Below are 11,599 nucleotides of genomic sequence, written 5' to 3'. Positions count from 1 at the left end.
CCCACTGAGGCCGACAAATTGACGGTGAGCACGCACCAATGTGGCCGGAAAATGGTGCTGGAGGCCTGTGTAATTAGCCCGACACGTCCGACTGAGGCCGACGAAATGACGGTGAGCACGCATCAATGTGGCCGGAGGCAGTGCTGGGGCCCTGTGTAACCAGCCCGACACACCCCACTAATGCCGGCAGAATAACAGCAGGCCAGCCGCCTCGACAGGCACCAGCTACAGTGGTGAAATCTCTGTGCTGGGGCAGCAGCGGCCGCATGCCGCTGGCCCGACATCTTCGGGCAAAATGACATGCCGCTGGCTCGAGGTCTTCGGGAAATCCTCCTGCATATCCTGCATATAATTAACTTCGGAGGACATCTGCCGGATACACATGGACATCAAAACGTGTGTCATGTCACGGTAAACATAAAGGCTGACGATCCATGATGCCAAACGACGAAGAGAGTGCAACCTTAGATAGGTGAATTGCCGGTCGCCGTGATAAGGGATGCCGTGGTATCAAAAGTTGGGTCTCCGATAGCGGTGGTGAGCTATGTTCATCAACATGATAAGATGCAGCAGAGTGAGAACACGATTACAACAGCGTATCTGAGAATAGATCCACCTGCGGAAGAACCATTGTGTTTGAGGCTACATCATCCGCGTTTCTTCCGGCGCGAGGGCCACCCATGAGTATGTCAAGTAAAGTCTGGGTGAACCATCCCAAGTACGAATCAGCGTGTCCTCTTGTTAATGACACTGTACTCACAATTGTGTATATGCGGCCTTGACAGATCGATATGGCACCGGAGAGATCACTTTGGGGCCAAGCGATCACCGCGACGAGAGTGCCGATTGCCCATCCTCCGGCAAGAACGCCCGTCTGAATGGAGCCGTGAATAAGTGTGTTGATAATCCTTCCGTAATCTCGCCGGGCGCTTGCAGTAGCCAGACCTTGGCGGGTTTTGCTTAGGATGATAATGAGACTAGCTGAGAGTGAGCAGTGTTAAGTCGTTGAGTGACACTATAAGCGGAAGCGGGCGGCAACTCTATAGGCGTACCTGTAATGAACACATCGGTAGCAACTTGGAGGGCTGACCAGGCAACGACTAACGAGCCTAAGATGCCATGAGTGCCTCTTTGAGTGTACGAGTCAGCATGCCTGTTTCGATTGTTTACTGTGCGTGCTTTAAATTAGTATGTAATGTAGAAACGTACAATCTGGAGCTCAGCAACTCCGCCGCCCCTGCGAAACCAACCAGAAAGGTCACTGATGCCAGAAAAATGGATATTCCGACTAGCAGGCGGCTGCGGCATAATCGCCATATGCTGGCAAGAGGGATCAGTGCATGAGGATCAGAGAAGCTGAACAAGGTCTCACCGCGAAGTCAGAAACATCTGCGTTGTCATGGCGGTACACCCCGTTGCAATCGGGTTCAAGCAAACAGGCCACGGTATTGTCACTTCTCGAATCGTCAACTAAATTGAATGAAGAGACACTCCAAAACTGACCTAGGCCCACGGATGGATTGTTGTAGTTAGCAACGCTGCAGAGATGTTTCAGATCTGACAGATGAATAGGGGTAATGGACATACGCAACAAACCATACCGCATAAATCTGACTGTTAGGGAGACTTAGTTGTCGATTATTGCAAGATCGGGACTATAAAGACTCACAAAGCACTGAAGACGGCGTCTAGAAGACACAGCAGGGAAACCATCATCCTAGCACCATTAAGGCACCGTTTTGGTAATAAAAACTGAAAGAAAGTTTTACTTTATGGCATGTCCCTCTTCAGAACCTTTGAGCCTCAGCCATATGCTTAATATTGAGAAAGCTAAGATGGCGACCCACCATGACTTGATGTAAAATAAGTGACATATCGTTGGGACACTATGCCGAACAGAAATGTGTTGACTGAAGCAAGAGTGTGAATGACGATAGCGTGCAAATGAAACAGGACTCACACAGTGTACCCAAGAGAACACATCCTACCGAGCACATACTATTCTCAGCTCGAGAGTTTAGTACACGTTGCAAGTTCACTCACCAACTATAGAAGCATAGTCCATGAAGACGCTCTTGCAGCCTGACCTGAGCGAATGAGTAAGTGGGCACTGTGTGCTTCCCGAGGGCAACCAGCAGACGGCGGGTTCGAAGGAGTGGGCCCGTGCTTGGAGATTTCCAGCGCGTGTTCCCAGCCTGGGACCGTGAAGTGACGGGTTCAATAGGCTGAGTTTGCAGTCAGGAATTGAAGTGGAATTGAGTTGCGTCTTTTCAATTCAATCGTCCCGGGACCCGTCCGCCAAAAGTTGGGGGGACTTTGGCCTTGCAAATAAATCCTAATTCAGCTTCTGTCAAATAAATTGCCAATGTTCAGACGGCAATGTCACGACGAACTGTCAAACCGTCAAAATTCAGGGTTATGAGACGTGATGTAGCCGCGACAATATCATATTGCAAGAGCTCGGCTAAGAACGCCGACAAGCGTGAGCCGATCGCGTCGAACGTCAGAAATGGTAGCACGAACCCAAGGTGGTGGTGCCTGTGTTGGTGACCCAAGGGCGATGGTTTTCTCTGTAATGTTTCGATATCTGCATCAAGGTGAAGACAATGAGTATGCTAGTGACCGGCCTATTGGGGCGTCGACACCTGGTTTGTCAAGCCAATATCTTGGAATGCGGGCGGGATGCGCGCCGGTGACGGAGGTCCACATCTTGAGCTAGCCATGAATGAGGTCTGGAACGGGCTCGACCCACACCGACTTAATGTCTGGACCTTCGAGCCTCTTGCCGAAATCGTTGCAGTGCGGGAACAGCAGCGTCCTATAAGAACACTTGTGGCTAATTACGGAGTGTTGTCATAAAACAAGAACTTACTTGTCGACGACTTCAAACCCATGAGAAAGGGACTTTATGTGTAGGGTGCGCTTGAACGAGCGTTACGGGCAGGGCTGATAAAAGGGGACATCGCTGGTAATGAAGAGCGGATTTTATCATTCCAATGAAAGAGACAACTAGCCCCCGCGCCCAGAATCCATAGCACATATGACACCAGCGAGGTTACCAGACGTTGGCAGACAGACTCGAATATTCTACGTACCTTGACATCCTCCACAGAGGCGCCGACAACGGTGATATCCCGACCAGAACATCGCTCTCACCAAGGAGCTTGGTCAGCACAAGATTTTGGCGGCGATTGTAGGTCCCACCGTAGGGATATCGACGCTCGCGAACTTGGTCTGACCATTAGGCAAAATACGTTTGACGAACTCCGGATATATCGGGACGATATGCTTCCGTCGACGTCCTAGTTGAAAAAAAAATGCATGTGAGTGTTCAGGCCCAGGCGTGCACACTGAATAGTGAAAGCTCATCTTAGAGCGTTCATGTAACCGAAACCAACCACAACGAATCCTGTGAAACCGCGCTGATGAATGAGGCTAGCTAAAATCAAACGTTATGTCGTAGCATCCATCAGCAACTCCAATTCATGGGAAAGCACCATCCTCCACGTAGGATAGGGAGAACAGTGAGCGAACTTCACGATGACGGCGCTATGGAAGCTTGGTGGCAGCTACTCGCAAAGCCCGTGTGGCATCCTGATCGGATAACGCTGGCTCAGCCAGCGTCCATTTAGTCTCTGCTTGTTCTCTCCCCTTTGTCGACGATCCTCGCCCACACGAGACCGTGTCAAATGCAGAGAAGTTCGAAACACAATAGCATCGCTTACTAAAGAGACACGATAGAACCAAATCCATTCGGTGTCTGACTTCATTTCTGCACAACGCCCGCGTCGCGCGAGTCTGAGAGTGCTCCAGCTGGGCGCGTCCAGGGCGCGTCCTCTCGCGTCAAGGTCCGATGGCAAGGATTTTCAGGCTTGAAACGTGCTCGAGAAAGCACGCATATCACAGGAAGTTTAACGTGGGTACCAGGTAGACGATGACTCGATGCATCATGAGAGAATAAGGTCAACAATGCTTTACTCTTGACATAGGGGCGTAGGGCACTGCCGCGTCTGATATCTTACATCTTCCGGCTTCCGCCTCCGGCCTACGCGACCTCCATCTCTCCTCCGTTATCCGTTATATTTTTCCTCTGAATTCGAACGATATCATGGTCTCCTCTATGCTCGTCAACCTAAGAAGCCAGATCTGACTCCATCCTGCGACCCTTACAACTCCTCAAACAGCCAAATGCTTTTCCGGTATAACACCCCCGCTATGTCACTCGCCCCGCATCGCCTCGTTCACCGGCTTTCACTGACCGCCTCGGGAGAAATGGGAGACTTAGCGCCAGCTAACGGGCTGACGATGCCTCCAAGCTCATCCCGATGTCCTCTACTGCCATCGCCCAGTCAAGTCTTCGTCGTCGTGGGGCAATCCGTGCGCGGCCAAATAAGCCTACTCGCAACGCTGACGATGAACCGAGTCTAGGCGATTTCCTCCAGCGCGTAGGCGAGTCTTGGAGTCAGCAGGATGGATCAGGTGGGCAGGGGGTCCCTCACGTACAGGTGCGCAGCTTGAACTATCGATCTGTAATCGTATACTGATGATGGGCATTGCCCTGGTTCAGACAGTTGAGAAGCACCATGTCCGCAGTGCGACTGAACCACCTTCCATCGCGCCAGAGATAGTTGTCTCTCCTGCCTTTATCCGGGATGAAGAACCAGAGCGACATCGAGCCGAGCTCGCCCTCAGCGGGCACCATCAGCACAGCTTCGGATGTAGCGAGGATGATGGCAGCCAGAGCAAGGATGACGAGAACGATGGTGGCGACGCGAACACTCGCGCCCAGCAGGAAACACCTGCGGTCCGAAAGCGGCCTGCGTCTACCACAGAACCCTTCATACCGTTTCTCAACGTGAGTCCGCTAGTAACGTCATTTTTACCATGCTCAGTCAGACTGACGTGGTTATGGACGAGTAGAGGTCGCTCACGCCGTCCCAGAGGCCAATATCTCAAATTTCTTGTACTACAACACGTAGTTCTGTACGTCTATCCTTCTATTCCCACCACGTAGCCAACATCAGTGCCTAATTGAACTCATAGCTCAACCTCGACGCCAAGGGCGATATATTCCCATCCTCTTCTAGAAGTCACGATGCTCAGAAGGAGCACACAATGTTCAGCCTTTGGGCAACCGCGAAGCGTCGCCTTCGAATGCCCATTTCAGCAGCAGACGACGCGAAATGTGAACGCTCCGACAGGGTGGTCTCGGAAAAGACGGAAGGGCATGGCAGCTTCGCTTTTCGATCTCGCCCACAGCCGTACCGCTCCAAGCTTGCTCAAATATACGGGGCAAACGGGAAAGAGGCATGTCTCTTACATCTCGAAACGAAGTTGACGCAGTTTAACACTTATCTATCTTTTCGTCAGTCCCTATATGCATCAACGGACTCGCATACATTAAGCCAGTATTCTATTAACGAAGAGGGCGGCGAGAAAGAAGGCCTGCGGGGTGGAGCTGTGACTTATGGGTCATGTATGAGGCCTGGAGGTCATATTATTCATGGCAGCAGACGTGTGTACTCGGGCTCTTTTGAATCCGATTCGATGCACGGGAAAAGTCAGTCCTGTTTTTGCCTTCCTTGACGCGTTACTTTCACTTGGACATTTGTACAAGATCGGTAGTATACCTCATGAGTTGTATGCCCTTCTATCAATCGTCCTATATAGCACATGTGTACTAACAATCGATGAAAGTCGATTCCTACTAATATCTCGACGAAGGATGTAAATTTCTCAAATGTTTTCGACGATCTGTCGAGAAAGCAAAGGGATCGAACTGAGGCGGACTTCAGGGCAGGTTTTACTTTAAGGGGTTAAATGGAAACTCAGAGCATGGCGGGACCTTTCTAACTCCCGAACACTATCCTGCACCGTGACAATGCACGACAACGCATCCGTCCGTTGCTCTCGCACTCCAAATCGCGCTGGTTTGAGCCAAGCTGGGTTGCGTGGCTAGTCCTTCTCCGCTCTAAACATGCAGCTAGGGTAAAAGTGGACTTCTGTCTTCACACGTGTGGGGCCTTACTATTAGTAGGCCATACAGCAACTCACCTTGACAACGCCTCGCAGTAACATTTATAAAGCCGAGCAGTCATGGAGCAATGAGCCATCTTCTTCCCCTATCTTACTCTTTGCGATATCACCGAGGCCCTCAGCATGCCCGAGCATGCTCGCGGCACTCAACCTCCTAACATCGCGCTGGGCGGGCACCAGGGTGAGCATAACGTAGGGATCAGGCCACGACTACGAGTACGACAATTTCATAGCCAAATCAACCTTCCTGTATGCTCAAACACCTACTTCTAGGTCATCACGAATAACGTCCCGGGACGTATGAGCGAAGACGCACTCGGTTCGCGGATCGAGGATACCCCTGACTTTCCTGCGTCTCCAGCGGACGACGACGCGACGCTTGTGTCGGAGGATGCTTCTCCGATCGATCAAACTTTCCCTAGCTTCTCCGAGCGCCGTAACAGGCGAAGAATGCCCGTTACTGTCACCTCATCCGTATGGGTCGAGGTCAACGCCGCCGACGTCCCCCAGACCGCGACGCCCAATCTGACGTCAAGTATGAGAGGTTCGGGGGAAATGGAAAGTGAAGTTAGACGCTGGGCAAGGCGTCACAATCTGCCTGGATCTCTGCATTCCATGGACACTCCACGACCCGAGCAAACATTCACAGTTAACAAGGCGGCCACCAGACACAGGCGGACATTCACGGGCAACAAGATTTTGACCGGTCCCGCGGATGTCTTGCGTACAGGTCAGATCTCGCGTCTCCGACGCGCACGATTTCGGACTGCCATCCCGCCCTCGCTTAGTGTCGACTCTCTGGAGTCGTTCCTCAACGTAAGTATACATTACGCTTCGCTTTCACCGCGTTTAAGCCCACAATTCCCGACTCAGATGCCAGCGACGCTTAATAAGAAGTCACGATCCGCTCACGATGCTATGCTTGACTCTATATGTAACGTAAGTTGGTACTGCTTCACCCGAGACGACTGGCTCATGCGCTCGCTTTCCCCGCAGATTAACTTTGATCTCGATACCCATCCTTCTGTATTACTATCTTCTCCCAGGAAAACGACCCACGACAATGCAAGTACCCATGTAGACCGACTCAAAGCCAGTGCTGGAAAGCTATGGTCCAGCCTCCGAGCTCGTTTGCGGGTTCGAGACAGAAAGCAACCCTCAGCGCCAGACAACGGCGAAACGGAGAAGTCGTCGGAATCAGCCCCGAAGGAGCCTAAAGAACGCCGTAGGCGTCAATTCCCCTTCCAGCTCCGCTCTCGCGCCGTCACAGTGTTCACAGCAAAAATGACAGAGGTTGGTCTCGTCTAGTGGCATGTTTTGCAGCAACAGCTGACATTCTTATCCATGCCTTCAGCGTTTGTATGTCGCTCCTGAAACATCCGAGACTAAGCACGATGATGAGTCGGACGACGAAGAGGACGAGAAAGGTGGACAGCGGGTTGGAAGCCCTTTGCGCGCGAATAGGGTTGAAGTTGTGGCGTCTCCGAGCAATCGTGACCAGGCAGGCCATGGACACTGGGAATGGGTCGACGACGATGCGGTACACGACAAGTATTCGTTCTGCTTCTGCTTTTTGTAAGATAGTACGTGATGACCGTGCGTCTGAGCCGGCCGCTATACCCCTCTATACTGAGTAGTCACGACAGAATGGGCATGTGCTCTTTGGATTTTTGACGGTACCTTTGTTCGTTTCTGAGATAATTAATATGGTTCTCATCCCCGCTTGGCATTCTGAAGAACAATTGATAGAAGCCAAGATGCTAGAGTGCGCACAGCTTGATTTATGCATGGTACGATTCGTGCAACTGCTTGGTATGGGGGGTAGTGGGATTACACAGCAAGATCGTTATTACTCCTTCAGCTGACAAGCGCTACGACGTTGTCAGCACTTTTCTTTTCTCATGCCCTTATGCTTTTAGGCCTTACATGCGTTTGAAACTGCTATGTACGCGTGTGTTTGTTCTTTTAGTGGTTTTGAGATACAGATCACAGAAAATTCACTTATGGTACAACAAGATCACCGACACTCAAAGCTTCGGGATTTACCTCATATACACGTTCGTAGATAACAAACTTCAGACGGTACGAAGTGTACCTGGATAGTGTTCGGCAGTGTTTATCCTATCTTTTGTGACAGTACAAGAGTTCACCACGTTTCGGTACCTTTTTCGATATTTATGTCCGTCGTAATCCTATCGTAGCACCAGCGCTCTTTTCAGCGACTTTCCCTTCCTCACCCGCGCTCGAAATCTTAAAACTGCACCTCAGTGAAGCAGTACGCGAAAGAGCAACAAAGAGGATGTTCTTTCTGACCAGGTCGTGTCAGGCAGTTGCCGTCAAATTGGGCTCGGTTGAGTCTGACGGAGAACCTCTTGGCAAACCTGGAGCAAAGACTACCGAGGAACCATTTGTAATGCTCCGATTCGTGACCTCCGCCGCTTCGACCTGTCTTGCTTCCTTCCGGCGCGCTTTCACGTACATTTCAACGGATACACCCAAGCCCATTCGCGTAATGATGGCCGAGAATATTACTTCCTAGTTGCAGGCAGTAAGCCTTATAATACTTAATAAATGTTGGTAAGTACTTACGATCAAAGGCACGGCCTATGCACACATTAGAAGCCAGATTTCATGGACCATCAAATTTTGTGAAAATATCGGAAAAATACTCACAGCATTCATAACCGTGGCCATGTAATCAAAACGAGAGGATGAAGACTTAATGAAAACCTCAGTCAAGATGACAAGAAGAGCTACCATCAACGCTGAGTACACAGCGGCGGACTCTAAGAGGGTGATTGCTACATTGGTGAGACTGATGCCGTTGACGCAATGTACCGACCCTCCAACTTGGCGTTGGAGGAAGATTATTCTGGAAGCAATCATGACTGCGGCGCGGAGTGCGGTTAATATTAGCGTCACATTTGACTCTTTGACATAACGTACTTGTACACATCGCGTGGACAACAAGGCTCACTGCGACCAGCGGCATGTATGTTAGGCCACCTATTGCAATGCTTGTCCAGCTGGGTTGATTGCTCAGAATGTATCTCTCCGTTTCGACATAAAACATGGCAATCCTTTCTACGACAACAATGCCAAGTGCTTCAACGCACACTAAGTGTTCTTTCATACATCAGATATTTTACATTTCACGTACCTATGTCAACGAGGAATCCGAGGGATAGTGGTATGACGATGCGCTTATCGTTGTTCCACACCCTCCAGAGCCTGAACAGCTTGATATTGGGGGCGTAAGGTGTAACTCCGATTCTTGGAACGGAGAATCGAGCGCACCATAAATCCATCGCCTAGCCACAACTGAGCTATGAACGCGGCAGAGCTAATAGCCATGGCTGCAGTCCTGTGTTGCATGAGGTCCACTAGAGTCGGCTGAACCTCAAGTATCTGTAGGAATGATACCTGCATAGTATTCAGCATTTCGTATTTTCCGGTAACATAGATTCCGCAAAGGTTTGCACCAAGATGCTGTAACAAGAAAGGCAATTTGTATTGAGAGTGTTTGTTGTTATTCCACTTGTACCCACCGTAGTTGCCACTAAAAACATCACAGCTTCAACGATCAAGGCCGGCTTCATGGCGCTTGTTCTGCCCCGAGTCTGGACGATGCAGATATTTACCGTCAATAAAACCCCAGACATGCCTAAATCTGAATTAAAAAAGAAGACATTAGATATTACTAACAGTATCACGTCACCATATATAATCGTCTCTGGGAGGGCCAGCCACATCATGTCGACTAAGTGGTCTAACCTTTCTGGCATCTGCTGGATTTGAGGGTCCATAGTCGGTGGCAGCATAAGGACGGTCGTTCATCTTATTTATAAGATCATGGGATGTGGCACTGCTCCTTTTTGATGAAATATTGATACAAAGCACTGGAAGTTCGCCGTTGATGTTGATGGTGGTGATGGCGAGCAAGCATTGCTGTACCCCATCCGAAAAAGACAATGTGGCTATATATCATTATCCTCCCCAAACGGCCCTGGATTTCATCCCGCCATGATGAAAGAAAAAAGCTGTATATATTGTTCCATGGAGAAAGGACGAAAGGAGATCAGCAAAAGTAAAGTATGAATCCAAAAAGAATGTAAATCTCTAATGAATCGAGTGATACCCGCAAGTGCCAACACAGCTTCGACCCAATGACGACAAATACAAATCATACAAAAAGGAGTCCATATACAGGGGAAGGCCAGCCCGAGAGAGGGTTCCAAGACTAGAGTTCGCGCAGAGGATACTAGCCGCGGTGCTACAGTACTGTACACTTGCAAGACCGAAGAGGTTGGTTCCACAAGACATGCCGTGCTCCGATACGGCATAGTTAACGCTGATGCAGATGGGCGAGGACACGAACAATTAGAACGCGTATGCCCGTTACCCCTAGGGTAACTGGGATTGAGGGGGGCACTATTTTTGCGTTTTGGCAGAGAAATTGGCTACGCGACAAAATATCATGTGACCTTACGTGACTATATAATATGATTCTGGAACATGTCCTTGTTCATACGTTCTCCGCTCACCGAGGCTCGTTGCGTAGACGCTTCAACGCTTGACCAGTCTGTCATTTTCGCTGGCACCTTTGCTTGTGTTACGTACCCCCGAAACAGTCTCAACTGCGGGAAGGGGGTAAGGTAACGGGCATTGCCGTGCCACCCTTGGACGGCCCTATTCAATTTTTGAACTTTCGTCTGCTACATAACTTGAAGACAAAGGACAATAACCCATCCTAACCCTAACCCAGTGACCGCTGCCTAATAGGAGCAAACATAAGCCGGGGAAAATATTGAAGATACGGGTACAGTCAACTCCCTCTTAACCCATAGCCCTCCAATCCCGTACTCCCTGCTAACCCATGGGTTTTGCTACCCATCGTGTTTTGTCCCACCCAAATGAGTCCCGAAACCCATAACTCCCTGATTTCTCATACCCCATGGTCTTGAGTGCCAAAAAACCCATACATTCGGTGCTTTTAGCAGCAATAGCTATCCCCAAAAGACATACATTTCAAGTCATTAGGGGAAAATTTGGTTGTGTTGTCGAAAAACCTTAACAAAGTGTATTAAAGACCATGGGAAATGGCCAATATGACCGAGGTTTACTATACTTTTGACGTGTTTTCTTCCATGTATTTGGCCAAGCATCCGAACTTGCGCCAAGAGGGGCTTGAAGTAGTATGTGATTGCACGGTACCTCGACAACGTTTTATGACCGATCCAAGCACTCGAAATTGTGATGTTTTCCGGGTTGTCGACGCGTCAGCTTCGGGCAGAGCTATCAAAGAGAATGTCAACATCGAAGATCAATAGTTGTGTCTCTCCCAAGGCTGCTCATCTAGATCAGGTTACTATTGACTTTTGTAAATATTTTTATTTTCTCTGTATTTTATACATCTATTTTTAGTACATTCTCCAAACCCATGCTCCCCGTTAGCCCATACCTGTGGGTGTCCACGAAGGGGTATGGGTTAAGAGGGAGTTGACTGTGATACTATTGGCTCGTCCTACTTGCACATCGACGTCTGTTTTGTGCTCCCAAGATG

General features: G+C 49.7%; 4 protein-coding genes across 4 annotated transcripts; 3 read left to right on the top strand and 1 right to left on the bottom strand.

Moving 5' to 3' along the window:
• The first annotated feature begins 2,271 nt into the window (after positions 1-2,271).
• CONPUDRAFT_85660 (uncharacterized protein) lies at positions 2,272-2,937 on the top strand. The gene is made up of 5 exons (XM_007776828.1): positions 2,272-2,347; positions 2,394-2,464; positions 2,524-2,587; positions 2,644-2,818; positions 2,873-2,937. Exons 3-5 carry the CDS (start codon positions 2,576-2,578, stop codon positions 2,914-2,916), a joined length of 231 nt encoding a protein of 76 aa, XP_007775018.1. The 5' UTR covers positions 2,272-2,347; positions 2,394-2,464; positions 2,524-2,575; the 3' UTR covers positions 2,917-2,937.
• A 1,246-nt stretch (positions 2,938-4,183) lies between these two features.
• Positions 4,184-5,705, top strand: CONPUDRAFT_140318 (uncharacterized protein). The gene is made up of 5 exons (XM_007776827.1): positions 4,184-4,505; positions 4,568-4,855; positions 4,921-4,983; positions 5,044-5,307; positions 5,371-5,705. Exons 1-5 carry the CDS (start codon positions 4,326-4,328, stop codon positions 5,584-5,586), a joined length of 1,011 nt encoding a protein of 336 aa, XP_007775017.1. The 5' UTR covers positions 4,184-4,325; the 3' UTR covers positions 5,587-5,705.
• A 344-nt stretch (positions 5,706-6,049) lies between these two features.
• CONPUDRAFT_169839 (uncharacterized protein) lies at positions 6,050-7,755 on the top strand. The gene is made up of 5 exons (XM_007776826.1): positions 6,050-6,252; positions 6,310-6,852; positions 6,910-6,975; positions 7,033-7,329; positions 7,391-7,755. Exons 1-5 carry the CDS (start codon positions 6,160-6,162, stop codon positions 7,613-7,615), a joined length of 1,224 nt encoding a protein of 407 aa, XP_007775016.1. The 5' UTR covers positions 6,050-6,159; the 3' UTR covers positions 7,616-7,755.
• A 456-nt stretch (positions 7,756-8,211) lies between these two features.
• CONPUDRAFT_77749 (uncharacterized protein) lies at positions 8,212-9,842 on the bottom strand (the record flags this gene model as incomplete). The annotated part of the gene is made up of 9 exons (XM_007776825.1): positions 8,212-8,293; positions 8,516-8,571; positions 8,626-8,640; positions 8,710-8,924; positions 8,983-9,088; positions 9,334-9,525; positions 9,585-9,656; positions 9,678-9,706; positions 9,755-9,842. The coding sequence occupies 9 exons, from the start codon at positions 9,840-9,842 to the stop codon at positions 8,212-8,214; spliced, it is 855 nt and encodes a 284-aa protein (XP_007775015.1).
• Positions 9,843-11,599: the final 1,757 nt, after the last annotated feature.

Source organism: Coniophora puteana, assembly GCF_000271625.1.
Source record: "Coniophora puteana RWD-64-598 SS2 unplaced genomic scaffold CONPUscaffold_18, whole genome shotgun sequence".
Classification (NCBI taxonomy): domain Eukaryota; kingdom Fungi; phylum Basidiomycota; class Agaricomycetes; order Boletales; family Coniophoraceae; genus Coniophora; species Coniophora puteana.
This window is presented reverse-complemented; position numbering and strand designations above follow the sequence as displayed.

Bases quoted from the DNA above. Each gene is read 5' to 3' on its own strand.
- CONPUDRAFT_85660 (XM_007776828.1), top strand. The intron at 2,819-2,872 runs CTATAAGAACAC...ACAAGAACTTAC, and splicing joins AGTGCGGGAACAGCAGCGTC to TTGTCGACGACTTCAAACCC.
- CONPUDRAFT_140318 (XM_007776827.1), top strand. From the start codon at position 4,326: ATGTCCTCTACTGCCATCGCCCAGTCAAGTCTTCGTCGTCGTGGGGCA. The intron at 4,856-4,920 runs GTGAGTCCGCTA...ATGGACGAGTAG, and splicing joins CCTTCATACCGTTTCTCAAC to AGGTCGCTCACGCCGTCCCA. The intron at 5,308-5,370 runs GCATGTCTCTTA...TCTTTTCGTCAG, and splicing joins ACGGGGCAAACGGGAAAGAG to TCCCTATATGCATCAACGGA.
- CONPUDRAFT_169839 (XM_007776826.1), top strand. From the start codon at position 6,160: ATGCCCGAGCATGCTCGCGGCACTCAACCTCCTAACATCGCGCTGGGC. The intron at 6,853-6,909 runs GTAAGTATACAT...TTCCCGACTCAG, and splicing joins CTCTGGAGTCGTTCCTCAAC to ATGCCAGCGACGCTTAATAA. The intron at 7,330-7,390 runs GTTGGTCTCGTC...CCATGCCTTCAG, and splicing joins TCACAGCAAAAATGACAGAG to CGTTTGTATGTCGCTCCTGA.